This window comes from Juglans microcarpa x Juglans regia, chromosome 1D (assembly GCF_004785595.1).
Source record: "Juglans microcarpa x Juglans regia isolate MS1-56 chromosome 1D, Jm3101_v1.0, whole genome shotgun sequence".
Lineage (NCBI taxonomy): Eukaryota > Viridiplantae > Streptophyta > Magnoliopsida > Fagales > Juglandaceae > Juglans > Juglans microcarpa x Juglans regia.
The window spans coordinates 33,680,379-33,696,056 of record NC_054594.1 but is presented as its reverse complement, the minus strand read 5'-3'; the positions used below and the strand labels follow the sequence as shown (position 1 = coordinate 33,696,056).

At 38.5% G+C, this 15,678-nt stretch overlaps 2 protein-coding genes across 2 annotated transcripts; both read left to right on the top strand.

The window, feature by feature from the left end:
• Positions 1-7,057: 7,057 nt before the first annotated feature.
• LOC121242101 (protein DOS2-like) lies at positions 7,058-8,630 on the top strand. Its single transcript, XM_041140016.1, has one exon. It carries the CDS (start codon positions 7,164-7,166, stop codon positions 8,277-8,279), a length of 1,116 nt encoding a protein of 371 aa, XP_040995950.1. The 5' UTR covers positions 7,058-7,163; the 3' UTR covers positions 8,280-8,630.
• Positions 8,631-12,255: 3,625 nt separating this feature from the next.
• LOC121241730 (pentatricopeptide repeat-containing protein At5g18950) lies at positions 12,256-14,368 on the top strand. Its single transcript, XM_041139623.1, has one exon. It carries the CDS (start codon positions 12,385-12,387, stop codon positions 14,206-14,208), a length of 1,824 nt encoding a protein of 607 aa, XP_040995557.1. The 5' UTR covers positions 12,256-12,384; the 3' UTR covers positions 14,209-14,368.
• Positions 14,369-15,678: the final 1,310 nt, after the last annotated feature.

The window sequence follows — 15,678 nt, the reverse complement described above, 5'->3', positions numbered from 1 at the left end:
ATATATATATAATTTATATATATATAAATTCTTCTCATCAATTATTATTCGTTACTATACATTTACATCTTATAAAACACCTCCATACTCTATAAAAAGGAAAAAAAAAAACTATAAGTGTGGGATGTGGAGTGAATAGTGATTGATGTATAACATTCCTCTTTTATATATATATATATATATATATATATATATATATATATATTCTCATATGAAAATGGGTTTTACACGAAAGGAAATGCTTTTTGAAACTTTGATGCATTTGGATGTTAAAAATAAAAAGAGAAATTCTACATGAAGGTTATGCCACACACTTATATTTAATCAATTTGTCATTTTTTTTAGGGGGTGGAGGGTTTAAACCTGGTTATCCTATTTGGAGACCAATCCTTATGCCATCTTATCCAAAAGACCTTAGTGACAATTTATATATTAATTAAATAGAAATATGTGATGTAAGACTTGTATTTTTTAAATAAAAATCGTCTTTCTTTTATTTTTTATTTTTTTGATAAAAATCGACTTTATTTTAAAAAGGCTATACAAACTTGAATAAAAATAGAGAGGCGCTTCTAGACGGTCCGGCTGGTTTTAGTATAAAAATAGCCCTCCACTAATTATATGCCACATCAGCTATTACACATAATAGAAACAAGGTACACCCACAGAGAATCACAACCTCACACAGCCCTCTTTCACATTTCGATACTCAGTCCGTCTCGTAGCTCACATATAGACGACGCCCATAGTTCCGACTCCCATGGTTCCGACACCCACCTGACTCCTCAGTCCATCTCTTGCCGACGCCAACCTCTCATTCCGACACCCACAGTTTCGATGCCCACACGTCTCATCTTCAGAAGTTGTTCCCATTCATAGCAATTTCTCATGGCAAATCGGCTGGATGAAACATGGGAAGGAAGTAATGTAAGCTATTTTATTGTTAATCTTCATTGATTCGTTCTATTGAAATGTCCTGTTTTAATACTGTTTATTGAAATGCCCTATTTTGATACACACACAGAGAGACTCTAAAAAAATACTATCATAAAATCTCCAAGCTAAGAAAAATCAGACAGGCCCACATTAAAAGAAAAAACAATTTTTTAAGGTAGAGAATACATTAGAAAATCATATACCAGTAAGCATTGGTCAATGCTATTGTATGAGTGAGTCTTTTTTTTTTTTTTGGGTATACTACGAATGAGTTACCACATAGGCATAATAGCACATTTTGATGTTTTTGTATATGATGAATGTAGGATTCGATCTGATCTGGTAAGGTAAACGATATATAGTTCAAAAGATATCAAGGATGTTATGACATTTGAACTATAAATTCTGGGTTCTATATTCCATGGAAAACATATCCATGCATGCAAGAAAAAGATCCCAACAAGTAAGTTTTAATCAATGTCAGTGCTTTCTCCTAGATCCAAAAATTTCTTCTACTTGGTTTTTGTAATTTCGAAAACCAAAAATTCTAGTACTATTCTTATTTCCCAACCACGAGGAAATTTCAATAGGTTGGCGAGGATATTACATTGAGTAGAGGGAATATCTATCATTAATGTGTGTTAGATGAGGATTTTTCTCATTATTTTGCACAGTTCCAGATTTGCATGTAAAGTAATTTGAAATAGAATATCTATCATTATTGTGTGTTAGAATAGTTAGTGTGTTAGTGTTAAAATCTCACATTGTTGGAGAATGTCTCTTGTATAAATAATGATTTTTTAATGTTGTGTTTTGTATTGAAGGAACAAATTTATTGGTTTGATAGTGAAGAACGTGAGGATGGGGTGAATGTTGAAGATGATAGTCAACAAGTTGAAGATGGTATGAATGTTGAAGATGGTATTGATGTTGAAAATGGTATGAATGTTGAAGATGGAGTGAATGTGGATGGAGAAGTCAATCCGGTTAGTGGTCCGCTGGAGCTAGTCATTGGTATGTTATTTGACGATGTGGAAGATGCCCAAGCATTTTATAAGGCATATGCAAGACGAAAATGTTTTGCAATTCGAACGAATCATACTCAGTTGTCGAAAGATGATAAAAAATTATGTGCAGTAGACTATGTTTGTACAAGAGAAGGATTTTGGCGGGTGACTCAGAAAGCAAAAGAACGAATTATGCCTGAACTTGCCGAGAATAAGATTGGATGTAAAGTTTTGATGGGTATAAAAAAAGATGGTGAAAAGTAAATAGTCAACAAGTTTGTGGTTGGGCATAACCATGTTCTACTTACACCGAGAAGTGCTAGTTTCCTCCGTGGACACATGAGAGTTACTAAGTTTAAAAAAAAACTTATAATGACTTTGAATGAGTCCGATGTACCGACAAGGAAGATTATGTCGGTGTTGAGTAAAGAATCAGGTGATGACTTCAATGTTGGTTGTATTGGGAAGGATGTCGAAAATTACTTGGGAAACAAAAGGAGAAAAGTGTTTGAAGAGGGGGATGAGCAACGGTTATATTCCTATTTTCTGGAACGACAACTCAAATAACCCGAGTTTGTGTTCTCCATGCAAATAGATAAGGATGGGTGTATGAGAAGTTGTTTTTGGGCTGATGCTCGTTCAAAAGCGGCTACCAATATTTTGGAGATGTTGTCACGTTTAATGCCACCTACCTGACCAACATTTATAAAATGCCATTTGTGCCGTTTTCAGGAGTTAACCATCATCATCAGACCATTATGTTTGGTTGTGCTTTGTTAGTTAGTGAAAGAATCGAATCATATACATGGTTACTGAGAACATGGCAAGAGGCAATGCTTGGGCGTGCCCCTTCAACCATAATTACCGACGACGACAAAGCGATGGCGAAGGCCATTGCAGAGGTACTCCCAAATACAACTCATCGGTTGTGCTTATGGCATATTCTACAAAAGTTTCCCGAACACTAGGCTCATGTATATAACAAGTTTCCGGACTTTCAGAAAGATTTTCGTCATTGCATTCATGAGATAATTACCACTAATGAATTCGAACAGGAATGGGCTTCGATATTAGTGAAGTATGAATTATGAGAAAATAATTGGCTGCAAAATCTCTACATCTGACGAGATAAGTGGGTTCCGACCTATTTGCGTTCAACATTCTATGCCGGTATGTCAACAACTCAATAGAGTGAAAGCATGAACAAATTCTTTAAAGACTATGTTCGTTCAAGCATTATAATTAGTGACTTTGTTCATTAGTATGAAAAAGCTCTAGATGCACGTTACTTTAAAGAGAAAGAGAAGGATGTGCGGACGAAATCTACTCGTGTGATATTGAAGACATCTCTTAAAATTGAAGAGGAGACAGCAAAAATTTATACAAGAAAGTCTTTTATGTTCTTTCAGGATGAGCTGTTTAATAGTCTACTGTACCTAGCAAGAAAGTTGTCCAAAGAGGGTGAGAGCAAGACATATGGAGTCGTAGCTTATGGTAAAGAAACACCTCTTTACCACGTGACATTGAAGGGTGATGAAGGACATGCCACATGTACATACCATATGTGGGAATTTATGAGGATTCTCTGTAGGCATATCTTGTGTGTTTTTGACAAGAAAACTAAATTAAATAGATTACGACAGTATTATGTTCTGGAAAGATGGACTATTACTGCTAAGAGTCGACCCATTCATGACATACAAGTCCTGAAGGGCAATTTCAGCAATCACTAGATGATCCTATGCTGAGAAAAAGCAAGACAATGATACAGCTTTATGATATTGTTGAACTTGGATCGCAGTCAGAAGCAAAACACAATCACCTCACCCGTGCACTGGAGAAGGTTCACCAAGAATTACTTGCAATGGAAGATCACGTCGATACTCAGGAAACACATTTTTCAGATAGATGTGATACTTGCAATGATGATCAAATGCTTAGAAGTCAAGTTGTATCGAATTTTTCACAAACTGTCTATGATCCTCCACAGGTGCTAACAAAAGGTCGACCCAAAGTTTTGAGAGCGAAAAATCCAAAGGAAACGCAAACATCAAAGAAAAGATGCTGTAGTATTTGCAAGAATGAGGGGCATGCTAAAAACAATTGTCCTTCAATAAGGTATAGTTGTTTTGCAATTATTTTTGGTTTCTTGGTTTTTAATTGAAGAAGTTAAAAAAGTTTGTGTTTTATTGTTGTTTATGTAGGGATCTTGGGCCAACAACTGAGAACATATCACAACATTTGGATTCCTAGTGCAAATTATCGTATACTATGTATGTGCAATATTTATCTTTTCTCATGTCATAATGAAATAATTTATCCTCTAGTTTCATCCGTGTTAATTTAACCCGTGTTTATTTTTATTGTGACAGGGAGCAAAGCAATGGATTGTGAGCTTTGAAGAGTAGCATTGAAGATTTTGCAGCTTTTATTTTTGTATGAATTTAGAGAACTTGAATGTAGTGGTGATTTATTTTTGTATAGAAGTTGAATGCAATGAAGAAGTATTTTTGTATGCATTTAGAGGGAATTATGTAGCATTCTGTTTTACTCTTGTTTTAGTTGTATTCTTGCTGGAAATTTACAATAGTTATTTCATGATAATTTATTATGTATTTTTTTCCTACGTACCAAAAAGAAGTTTTGATATGGTTTTATGGACTACCAAATGGTAGATGGGAAAGTCACGTGGGAAAGTCAAGAAACTGTGTTGGTTTGATTATTGATTACTATTGGAATTTGGTTTGATAGTATTGTTCAAATAGTTGGGCTTTAAATTCATTGTTGTTATAAGCAGTTGGAGTTTCTTCTAAATTTTTCCATGAAATAAGCTGCTTCGGTACTTTTCCTACCTTATTGATTCCAAGCTTTGCACCTGGTAGCCATGTATCAGTTGTATCAATAGCCATTTTGAGTTACTGCCTTCTCATAGTTGTTTTATTGGAACATGAACCACTGATTTAGCAGTGATTGGATTGGTCCATATATATATATATATTTGTTTCTGCACATATTTATCAATTGGAACTGTAAATGGAATTCATGTTCCATTTACAGACACATGCACACACATAATGTCATCACCACCACACCCAACAACAACAAGAATTCATGTTCCATTATAAAGTTGCACAATAACTCCAAACAGCCATTCATAAACTAAATTCATAAGCTTTTACCAATACATTAAATACATTCCAAATAGTCAATACATGTCCAAAACTTACCAATACATTGTAAACAGTCAATACATGTCCAAAAGTTACCAATACATTAATCACATATTCAATACAGTAGTTGTAACATTGACCAACACATTGTCATTCTTTGGCAACATAAAAAAAAAGCACAAAATATAAAAAAAAATAGCCATGATATGATCAACACTTTCAACATTCTCTTGTACCTCTTTTCCATTGCTTGCAATTTGGATTGTTCGATGCCTATACGTTCATGAAGTACCCTCTCGTTCCTTTGTTCAGCTAACTCCAACGTCATCTTACAGCAGTTGTTTTGGTCACTTTGAAGATCAATCCATTCAAAAAATCGACATTGTGTTTTGTTTTTATAGTTTGGACAATTGTAAAATCTTCTACCAAAACTGTTGGCTTTTCCAGAAATCCGTAGTTTTGCTCAAATTCCACAATAGCAAAATGGTCTCTCCATTGGCACTCTGTCTTCCCCTCTTGCAGTCCAAGAACTTGAACTGAAATGAGAACCATAAGATGTTATTTTCTGTCATAATGTGGAAAAAGTAAGCACTAACAGATTTTTCAAATAGTATTATCTACGGATTTCTACATGTACATAGCTTAATTGGAGACTGCTTGGTCAAAATTTAGAATGATCTTTTTTATACTTGAGATACTCTGCAGATATTCTGATAGTACATTGAGGGAGGTTGTTTTCAAAAGTTGATCAAGTGAGTACAATTGATAGTATATCTACATACACAAGAGACAACCCTATTTGATTAAACCCCAACAACTGGTACCCATAGCCCAAAACAATTCACACAAAGATTCCATGGCACCCATAGGTCAAACAAATTACCAATACCTGTATGTGTTACTTACTTAGACCAAAACAATTCAATAATTGGGAATAACTGTGCAAACTACATATCAATATCACTGTGCAAACAATTCACACGGAAAGCATCCATTTTATTCATGGAAAAGCAGCAATCACTAACATCCTTATTGATAAAAAAAAAAAAAAAAAAAAAAGACAAAATGGATTCATTCTTACTGATAAAAAAAAAAAAAAACTACTAACATCCTTACAGCTTATATAACTTAATCACTTTAAGTAAAAATGAAGAGTTCCATAAATGAATTACCTACTCATTCTGCACCGTATTTCCAGATTTTGTGGTATATTCAGCCAAAAGCTCAGCAGACGACAACACTAACAGATCGGTTAGCCTCTCTTTTTCAACAAAATCATGCTCAAAACTGCTCCACTCAACGAAAACCAAAGAAGAAGATGAGAGAAATAAGAGAGATTACCTACTGTTCTGTCACGAAATTATAGGGTCGTTTAACCACCACCGTCGCGAGATGGGTTCTGTCGAGCTCGCGGGGCCTCCACGGGGCAAGTCGTTTCACCACCACCGTCGCGAGATGGATGGGTATTGGCCGTCACAGAAAGGGGGTAGGCTGAGAGGGGCTTCGATTTTTTTTTTTTTTTTTTTGGGTTAGGTCACACAGAAGAGAGAGGGGCACCGGGGGGGGGGGGGGAGACGACACAGAAGAGGGTGGGCTGAGAGGGGCTTCGATTTCATGCTATTGGGGGTTAGGTCACATAGAAGATAGGGGGCACGGGGGGAAGACGATACAAAGGACTGAAGAGAGGGGGGCATGGGGGGGAGACTAGAGGGATAGATAGAGGCGCTTCATCGTATGCATATCGATCACACAAGTGAATGTGTGTGCCTCATACGTGGCATCACATGATTGGCGGGCTGTTTTTATGCGTTTATAAATCCTACCGGCTCTAAGTTATTCTCGTAAAGAAATAACCAAAGTCGCTCCAAGCTGTCTTCTTCATGGACTATATGTAGAGCTCAGCCCATCATATTTTTGGTTAAAATTAATAAATATGTATCTGATTAGCCCATCACCTAGAGGTCGGTTATATCTAACCTTTCCTTTATTCTCTCACCGTCACAGACGCTGCTCTCTCCCGCCTTCTCAAGTCTCCTTTTATTTTCCCCCGATGGATTTCTTCAGGTCCGTATTCGCCGACGACCCACACACCTCCGAGCATCATTCACAACCCCGAAACGACGACGCTACCCTTCCGGACCCCAACCCGAATCCCAGCGGCGCTTGGAGCTTCGGCGGGTTAATTAACACGGTCGTGCACGACCTCGAGGAGTTCGGTTCCGGTTTGAAGAAAGAGACGGCGCTGATCCGAGACGTCGCCTCTCGCGCAGCCAAGGAGCTACCGGCTTCGCTCGTCGCCGGCGCCTCCGTCACTCAGGAGTCGCTCGAGTCGGTCGGCCATGCCATAGATGGCATCGGTAGCTCTGTCTGGAAATCCACGGCCGAGATCATCTCTCAAGGTAGGGACGCGTTTCTAGCCCCTGACCCACATTCGGATTCATCTGAAAATAATGATAACAATAATAGTAGCATTATCACTAAACGATTGAGCACTAATAATAGCCAGGGTCCGGATTTGAAACGCTACAGTAGGTTCGATGCGCAGGTGCGCGCAATTCAGGGTGATATGAATACGTATTTGGAGGAACCGGAGGATTTGGAGAGGTACAATGAGTGGAAATTGGGTTTTGTGTTGGACGAGAAGGGGGAGGAGATTGAGAATCTAATTGGAGAGAATGGGGTAATTGGTGAGATTTATGGGAAGGTTGTTCCAAGTAGAATTGATAAGGAGAGCTTTTGGGGTAGGTATTTTTACAGGGTGCATAAGCTGAAGCAAGCGGAGGATGCAAGAGCTAAACTCGTGAAACGAGCGATTTCTGGGGAAGAAGAGGAGGATTTGACTTGGGATTTTGATGACGAAGGTGAAGAGAATAATGCGTCTGATTCAAAGGTCGAATCAAGCGGCCATGACAATGTTGAAGTTGGATCAAAACAAAAAAACGATGAGACTCCCGGCGGCATTAAGCTGGAAGAGAGATCGGATGAGAAAGGGGTGTTAGAGGGGAAGACAGATAGTGTGGAATGTGGGAGAGAGAGTGAAGTTTCAGTCGTTTCAAGCCAGCGGTTGTTGCCCGAGGAAGAAGACCTTGGGTGGGATGAAATTGAAGATGTTGGAAGCATTGATTACAAAAGAGGGGATGCTGTTGGAAGCGTAAATAAGCTTTGATTTGCATGAGCGGCTGGTGCAGTGGAGAAGGAACAGGATATGAATTAGGATGTTGAAGATGATGATAATTATGATGGGCCTCTTAAGCCATGATAATGTAGGTTCTAAAGATCACAATTGTTCCGATTATTATAGTTGATCTCAACACTCTCCCTTATTGTATGCCCCTGCAAAGTGTTCATTTACATGTCAGTCATTCTTTATTATTTAGCCTTTATAGATTTAGACGTAAATCCTTGTCTTAGTACTTTTTTTTTTAGTTGAAATGATTCTTTTACCATTCATTTTTCAAAGACAATTAGAGCCCTGTAGTCTGTTATGATCAATATATGTTCTATTGTTATTTTGTTATGACCAATATATGTTCTATTGGTTTAAATTTGTTAATATGCTGAACTTTTAATGATTTCCTATGTTGGTCACCTTGTGGATTTGCCACTTCAGCTCAACACATCCATGTATGGCTGTGTTCCAATTACTTGAATCAGTTCCATAACTTACTTGGAGTTGTTTTCTCAATTTAGCTATTTTATACAGTACCGTATTGTCTAAATTACTGGCACTTCTGAATTTTCGTATGGTGTTGCCAGCATTCTTCTGGTTCTCTTCCTGTAACATCAAACTATTCAAAGCTGGAGTCTATTGTCAGATTTAATTGTTGTTCTGATTGGCAATCTAAATGTTTATAGGGGGCACGGCATTATAGTTGCATCGGCTCTTTCTATGTTGATGTCAAAGATCACCATATGAACTTTTGTATTTCCTTTGTGTAAACCGGCAAACACTATCTTTCTTCTTAGCGCCATAGAAGTGGGTGGAGTGGCGGTGGCAGTGGTCGTGGCTATATCTCCTAGGCAGTTGCAGTAACACATCTCTGAGAAGGTGTACAGAAGTAATTAGCATGGCACTTCAAAATGAGAGTTACGGGATGGAAAAAGCTTCAGGCCGGATGGGTGCCAAACGTCTTTCCACCGACCAATAAAATATGCCACGTAGGCATTCCATGGGAGAGTGATATGAAGTGAAATGCACTGAATCTTGTCTTATAGTTAGAAGAATTACTGCTCTCCTCTTTCCCTCTCTCTCCCGAATCTGAGTTCATTTCGAGTTCTCAACCAAACACAAAATCACCTCTCTCATTCTCTCTCCCTCTCCCTCTCGAATTTGTTGTTTTCACAAGAAGATTAATTACTGGGCAGCTGATTTTTTGTAGCCATTATACAAGTTTTGCAGGCATCATACTTTTGATTTTCTTGTTTTCAGTAGAAAAACTGACCCTGATATATGTATGAGTAAATTGAAACAGAAATCTTATTTGTGCTTTCATTTCTTCCTTTCGAAGCTGTTGCTTGTACATCTGTTTCTTCATATCTAAATTTTTGCAAATTTTGGGATTCATTCAGTTTGTAGAGCTTATAAATAGGCTGTTGGATTGTTGTAATCTGGATTGTTGTAACAGTTTTGCTATGTACAACCGGCGGTTTTGAACCGCCGGGTAATCGGCTGACAACCTATATATTAAAAAAAAGAAAAAAAAAAAAAACCAAAACTAGAATAGTATTGTAACGGAAAGGTGAGTGCATGGTAAAGACATCTAAAACCAACGCCATCTCTGCTTCTTCATGATGACCTTTTCCAGTGTCCATTGCAACGGAAAGTAAAGTGCACGGTAAAGACGAAGTTCTCCTTTCTCACTAAAAAGCATTATTCAGCTTCTTGCTTCTTGCCTCTTCTCTTTCGTCCTTTGTCTTTCTGTACTGAAGAGTTCATCTGAACTAGATTGACTCAAAGCTCGAGTTATTTTGGGCTAAAGTGAACTTAGACTTCTAGGTGGCTCTACCTATTTCTTTGGTTTTCTTAAACATATTTTGAAGTTAGAACTGAACCAGTTTGCAAAAGTTTGAACAAATGAATTTGGATTTTACGCATGGGTGCCAAACGGATTTTACCAGTTTGTGTAAGTTTGAGAAAATGAATTTCTGAAATTCACATGTGAAAATGATTTAAGATTTAGAGTCTATTAGTTTTCTCTTCTTTTCTTTCCTACTTTTTCCTGCAAACCAAACAAAGTATTTGTGAAAATTTCACTATCATTTACGAAACTTGCGTCACGGTCAAATGCAAAACTTGGACTCTTTTTTAGCATTATGAAAACTGAAAATGCAAGTTCACTCTCCAGAACTAAAAATGAACGAGGGGAGGGGAGGGGAGGGGAGAATGAGCGAAACGAAGAAAAAAGAGGAAGGGAAGAATGAGAGGGAGGAGAGGAAGAAAAAATTGATAGAGAGGGAATGAAATGAAGAGAGAGAAAAAATAAATTTTTTTATGCACCGGTTACGTTGAGATTCCCCCAACCGGTTGTAAGTAATGTTTTTCTTGTTGTAATTATCTGGATTGTTGTGGGAACACAAATTTTATTTACCTTTCAACCTGCAGATTATTTTTTTGGGGCTTTCGGCGTGATGGAGTGGAGCACAAATGGGGCTTGAGAAGGCTGGCTCCGTCACACAGATGGGTTCCGTCGAGAGAGGTGATTTTGTGTTTGGCACCCCAGATTCGGGAGGGAGAGGGAGAGGGAGAGAGAAGGAGAGAGGTGATTTTGTGTTTGGCTGAGAAATGAACTTAGATTCAAGAGGGAGAGGGAGAGGGAGAGAGATGTGATTTTGTGTTTTGCTAAGAAACTGAGATTCCAGAGGGAGAGGGAGAGAGAATGAGAGAAGTAATTCTTCTAACTATAAGACAAGATTCAATACATTTCACTTCATTTTACTCTTCTATGAAATGCCTACGTGGCATATTCCTATTGGTCGGTGGGAAGACATGTTTGGCACCCATCCGGCCTTAAGTGCAACTCTTACGGGATTCAGAGATTGGGTCCAACTCCAAGCTTTGAGTGAGGAGAAAAGATGCATTTATCACTATACAGTCTGCTGATATGCTTGAATGTGTTGTGTAATTCTATTCTTTCCGAGTTATTCTATTCTCAAGTTGCTCTAATTGCATTGCTTATCTCTCTGAATGCTTTGATCCCTACATAGCCAATGAGTTTTTTGTCCCTATGCAAAGAACACTTTGTAGCATGGAAAAAGTAGAGCTATTCTATTATCAAATTATATTATGTAAGTACTTTATTAAATGTGTTGTGTACTTCGGCTATGTGGGAAGACATGTTTGGCACCTATCTGGTCTTAAGCGCAACTCTTACGGGATTCAAAGATTGGGTCCAACTCCAAGCTTTGAGTGAGGAGAAAAGATGCATTTATCACTATACAGTCTGCTAATATGCTTGAATGTGTTGTGTAATTCTATTCTTTCCGAGTTATTCTATTCTCAAGTTAGTGTGTAGAGCATATTTAATAAAGTACTTACATAATATAATTTGATAATAGAATAGCTCTACTTTTTCCATGCTACAAAGTGTTCTTTGCATAGGGACAAAAAACTCTTTGGCTATGTAGGTATCAAAGCATTCGGAGAGATAAGCAATGCAATTACAAAATAGTAATTGCCTCCTCATTCGCGTTTGATTCGTGGCATTCATTTCTGGGAACAAGACGTCCGCAATTGAAGAACTCGTTCATCCTCAGTCGCACATTTTCAACTAGAGGACTTTAAAAAATGGTGCAGAAGGAAATCGAATAAAAAAAAAAAAAGAAAAATTAGCCGTTAGATTTGTGTGTTAATACTTCGAGTAACAAAAGCAATACTTGGCAGCATCTATGGCATCCATAAGACTCTTGATACAATTTTTTTTAACATTCTATTTTATTTTTATTTTTTATTTTAGCTCATTTCTATTTTTATTTCATTTCATTTGTAAAAATAAAGGAGATAGTAAGATTCTGAAGAAAAGACTTTGAATAATTATATAAAATTTAAATTAAATATAAAATGCGTTTTGCTTTAACTTTTTATTTTTAAATATTTTCTGTAATCTTTATTTTTAACCAAATAGAATACATTTATTTTGTAAAAGATTATTAATTTTGTTGATTTCAGATGCGCAGTTGTGGCTCCATTTCTGTAATTCTGCCTCTAAACTTCAAGTCCATGAACGTTTAAAGTGAGCTTGAAAAACCTTGAGATTCACGGGCAGTGATTCTTCATGGCGAGGGCTCCATCACCCATCTTCTTTATTCGCCAAAACCCTCTTACTAGCCCAAACCCTAATACCCAGATCCGAAACCTTGCTCTTGAAATCAGAGAAGCTGATTGTCGCGGCGGAGAAATCAAGCCAAACCCAGATCATGAGCCATCACGAAACGCGCACAATGAATTTACTGAGATTGCCAAAGAGGTTTGTAAGATTACTCGTACGAGACCCAGATGGGAGCAGACCTTGGTCTCCGATTTCCCTTCCTTCAATTTCTCTGATCCCCGGTTCTTCAACGAGCTGATAAAGCACCAAAACAATGTGCTTCTGTCGCTCCGCTTCTTTCACTGGCTATGCTCTTGTGATGGTTTCTCACCTGACCCGTTGTCGTTGAATACCCTTTTTAATGCGCTCGTGGAGGCCAAGGCCTGTAGTGTTGCAAAAGACTTTCTTGATTATACAGGGTTTAAACCTGAGCAGGCTTCTTTGGAGTGCTACGTTCGTTGTCTTTGTGAGGTTGGGTTGGTCGAGGAAGCGCTTGATGTGTTTGATAGATTAAGAGGGGATGGAATTAACCCGTCGATAGCGACTTGGAATTCGGCTTTGTCTGGTTTTCTTAAGGTTAGGAGAACTGATCTCGTTTGGAAATTGTACAGGGAGATGATGGAATCCAATGTTGCGGCAAAAGTTGATGTTGAGACTGTTGGGTATCTTATTCAAGCTTTTTGTGATGATGGTAAAGTTTCAAAAGGTAATGAACTTCTTAGGCAGGTTTTGGAAGATGGTTTTGACCCTGAGAATGCTACTTTTAACAGATTGATATCTGGGTTTTGTAAGGAGAGGCAGTATGACAAAGTATCTGAACTCCTTCACACCATGATCGCAAAGAACCATGCTCCCACTATTTTTACCTATCAGGAAATCATCAATGGGCTCGGCAAGAGAAGAAAGTGGCTAGAGGGTTTTCGGATCTTCAATGATCTAAAGAACAGGGGGTATGCCCCAGATATGGTCATGTACACAACAATGATACGTGGTCTTTGCAAATTGAGATGGCTTGGTGATGCTAGGAAGTTGTGGTTTGAGATGATTCAGAAGGGGTTTATTCCAAACGAATACACATACAATGCACTGATTTATGGGTTTTGTAAGATTGGTAATCTTGAAGAGGCTAGGAAGCTGTACAAGGAGATGTGTGATAGAGGTTATAGAGAAACCACAGTGAGTTGCAACACGATGATTGCAGGTTTGTGTTTAAATGGAAGAGCGGATGATGCTCGTGGGTTATTTGAAGAAATGCCTCAGAAGAGTGTTATTCGTGATGTGATCACTTATAACACTCTGATTCAGGCCTTTTGCAGGGAAGGCAAGATAGTCGAGAGTATAAATCTGTTAAAAGACCTGCAGGTGCAGGGTTTACAGCCATCAACACAGTCGTTTACCCCAGTTATTGAAAAGCTTTGTCAGATGGGAGACATCCAAGAAGCAAAAAAATTGTGGAATGATATGGAAAGTAGGGGTCTGATACCAATGGTCTGTACTCGAGATCATATCATTACTGGCTTATGTGATCAAGGATTCATTGGGGAGGGGATGGAATGGTTGTTAGAAATGCTGAAGCGTAATCTCAAACCAAAGAGAAGTACTTTTGAGAGACTGATCCAATGTCTTTCACAAATAGATAGGCCTGATGATACTTTACTTGTTTTAGATTTTATGTTTAGGATAGGTTATACTCTTCAAAAAGGCACATGCCAATCTTTAGTTAATAAACTTTGCAAAGAGAATTCCCATTTTGTTGAAGCACTTCTAGGGGAGGTCTTAGAAAGAGAGTGATGGATCAGGATTCTTCTCGAGATGTTTTTTGTAACTTCTATACCTTATTTATGATCAAAGGCATGGAAATGATCAATTGGTTGTGAAACAAGAGTTATCTTTCGCTTTCTAATGAAGATTTCTCACCTGTCAAAAAAAGAAAAATAAGAGTTATCTTGAATGGTTGCACTGCATATTGTTTTGGTTTGTCAACTAGACAATGTTGAATAGGCTGAAGTTTACAGCTGAATCACTGGGTAATATACATGCCAGAAAATGGGGCCCAACTGAGTTTTAAATTTTTAGTTTCCTGGCTGAAGCAAAATTAGTTCCAGATGTAAATAACGTTCAAATACAGGTTTCCTCTTGATAATTTGGAGTCATTTAAATTTTTGGTGCTTACAAAAATGAATAGGACTCTAAATGTAAGCTGTTAAGTATGTCACTGGCATCCGTAAAAGACGATATGCTGTGCAGACATTTCATTCTCTTTAAATTGCAAGCTAAGTGCTAAAGTATCATGTTAAAAATTTTGCATATGGTACGGGTGTAGTGCTGAGTTGGTTTTGATGAGGTTCATAAGGGAATTGGTGAGATACGAAATTATTTTTATTAGAGAAGGAGGGAGGTTTGTTACATATCATTGAGAGAGGATGGAAGAAGGATCATGAGGTCAAGGTAGAAAAAAATACAGTGGGGTGGCTTTAGAAAGCATTGGAGGTCTGTTTGAGAGGGGAGAAGAAGGAGTTCTATAGCACCGTTAGAGAAGTGTATCGCACCTTTATAGCCCAGAGGTGTTCAAATTTCCGGGGTCGTTATGTAATGGTTGCAAAAGACGGTGAGGGTGGAAGAAGAAATTTCATTTTCATACCTGAAAGGGAGGGGGGAAGAGGATGGAAGAGGTTAAGAGAGGCCTTGGGAGAATGTATGCAGGAAGGTAGAAGCGGTGGGGCTCTTTAGGTTGGCCCTTCACTGCAGCAGAAGTTGGTGGATAAACCATGTTGCAGTCTTACAATGAGGCTTTCATAACAGGGGGGCCCACCGTGAGCAGAGTGAGGGTGGTGGTTGTTTCAGCTTCTCTGACAGCTACTCGCATTGAGCCCCTCACTTTGTATGTAACGTGGGAAATGGCAGGAGGGTGGAGTGGGACGTGCACGGGATGTGGGAAGAGGTGATGTGCTGTTTACGGCACCTACAGAAGGAAATTGCAGAAATAAAAGTCTCTGTCGAGCATAAAAAGGAAGATGAAGGTGCAAGGTTGGGGGAGTGTAAAGGTAAGGGGCTGGGCTTGGTGCGAAAGCCCTTCAAACAGAATAGGGGGAAGGGCCCCCAGTGGATTAAGACTTCAGGGCCTTAGCCCACGGGACCAGCTTTGGGGTCCCTCAACTTGGGTGGGACTTAGCCCACAGGCCCATCTGGAGGCTTCCAAGTGGGCAAGCCGAGCATTCTGTTTTGGCCCAAGCTGGTCCTCAGCCCAGAACTCAGCTGAAG

Bases quoted from the DNA above. Each gene is read 5' to 3' on its own strand.
- LOC121241730 (XM_041139623.1), top strand. From the start codon at position 12,385: ATGGCGAGGGCTCCATCACCCATCTTCTTTATTCGCCAAAACCCTCTT.
- LOC121242101 (XM_041140016.1), top strand. From the start codon at position 7,164: ATGGATTTCTTCAGGTCCGTATTCGCCGACGACCCACACACCTCCGAG.